Here is a 1108-nt window from a genome sequence, read left to right on the forward strand (position 1 = left end):
AACATCACCTCCGAGTGCAAACAATTTGGCTGAACAAGATGATTTTGGCTCTCACAGGACACAGGGAACACTAAAGGCAACACCACCCTTTGGCACACTGCTGGTAAAGAATCAGCCTTTTGCCTGTCACAATTATTTGACTGACAGTCAAACCTCACGCTGTGCAGGTACATTTAACCCAGGAGGAGCCTCACCCTGATAAAGCCCTCAGAGACCTCGTGCAACACAGGTGGTGACAGCATGTCACCATGTTCATTCTCATGCTGCCACATGCACACATGAAAACATTGCCCCAAACTAAGCAGAATTAGAGTAAGATCAACATCCAGTTTCAGATCTGTTGTAGCCCAAGGGTAAAATGAAGAGAAGGTAAAGAAAGAACAAGAAAGCTTTCGTTTTCCAACCTTCTTGGTTTCCTCAAACATCAGCTCCATCAAAATACTCTTTTATTGCCCACAAGAATTAATTTTAATGTGAAAATTCTTTATTAACCCTACAGCATGATGTGTCTCACTGGCAGAAATTCATGTGACAAAGATTTTGGCCAAAATCTCTCATCTAATACAGCCTAAATGTACAAGTGTAAATGCTCTTCAGGGTAAGATTTCTTAACCCAACCCTTAAAACTCTCAAGTTAACTTCACAGTTAGTTTTAAGCATGTAAATGGTTGTGTATATCCCACTTTTGGCTGCTTTATTGATTAAGGGTAGTTATTTAGTGGAGTTACATTCTCCTAGTACACATGATAATATTCAGTTTTTATTCCAGGGATACCTTACAAAAAATCCCATAGTCCTTCCCAGTATAAAACTGTGTCAGAGCAGCTGAACTCTGCTGGGAGCACTGGCATTCCTTGCCACTTATTTGCCCAAGAGCATTAAATAACCAGAAATAAAATATACCAGGGTGCTGAAACAGGCAGCAGTGACCATCACAGCTCATTCTGCAACACTCCTCCCTACAAGCAGCAATAAAAGATAATCTATTATCGCTGATGGTATGAATTAGAGCATCTTCCATTGGAAAACTTTCAAGCTGCGAGACTGAGAGTGTCACAAGCTGCCTCCTGGTATATTATATGTAACAGCATGCCATAAATAGGGAAAG

At 40.7% G+C, this 1108-nt stretch overlaps 1 protein-coding gene across 1 annotated transcript in view; it reads right to left on the reverse strand.

Moving 5' to 3' along the window:
- Positions 1-272, reverse strand: part of LOC104406542 (MICOS complex subunit Mic19-like) — a gene marked incomplete at its 3' end in the record, with an annotated part of 43369 nt that extends 43097 nt beyond the window's left edge. The window contains exon 1 of the mRNA XM_010015557.1: positions 195-272. Coding sequence (XP_010013859.1) covers positions 195-272 — 78 coding nt within the window. The remainder of the gene's footprint in view (positions 1-194) is intronic.
- Between the last annotated feature and the right edge of the window lie 836 nt (positions 273-1108).

This window comes from Nestor notabilis, unplaced genomic scaffold (assembly GCF_000696875.1).
Source record: "Nestor notabilis isolate BGI_N333 unplaced genomic scaffold, ASM69687v1 scaffold6875, whole genome shotgun sequence".
Taxonomy (NCBI): Eukaryota; Metazoa; Chordata; class Aves; order Psittaciformes; family Psittacidae; genus Nestor; species Nestor notabilis.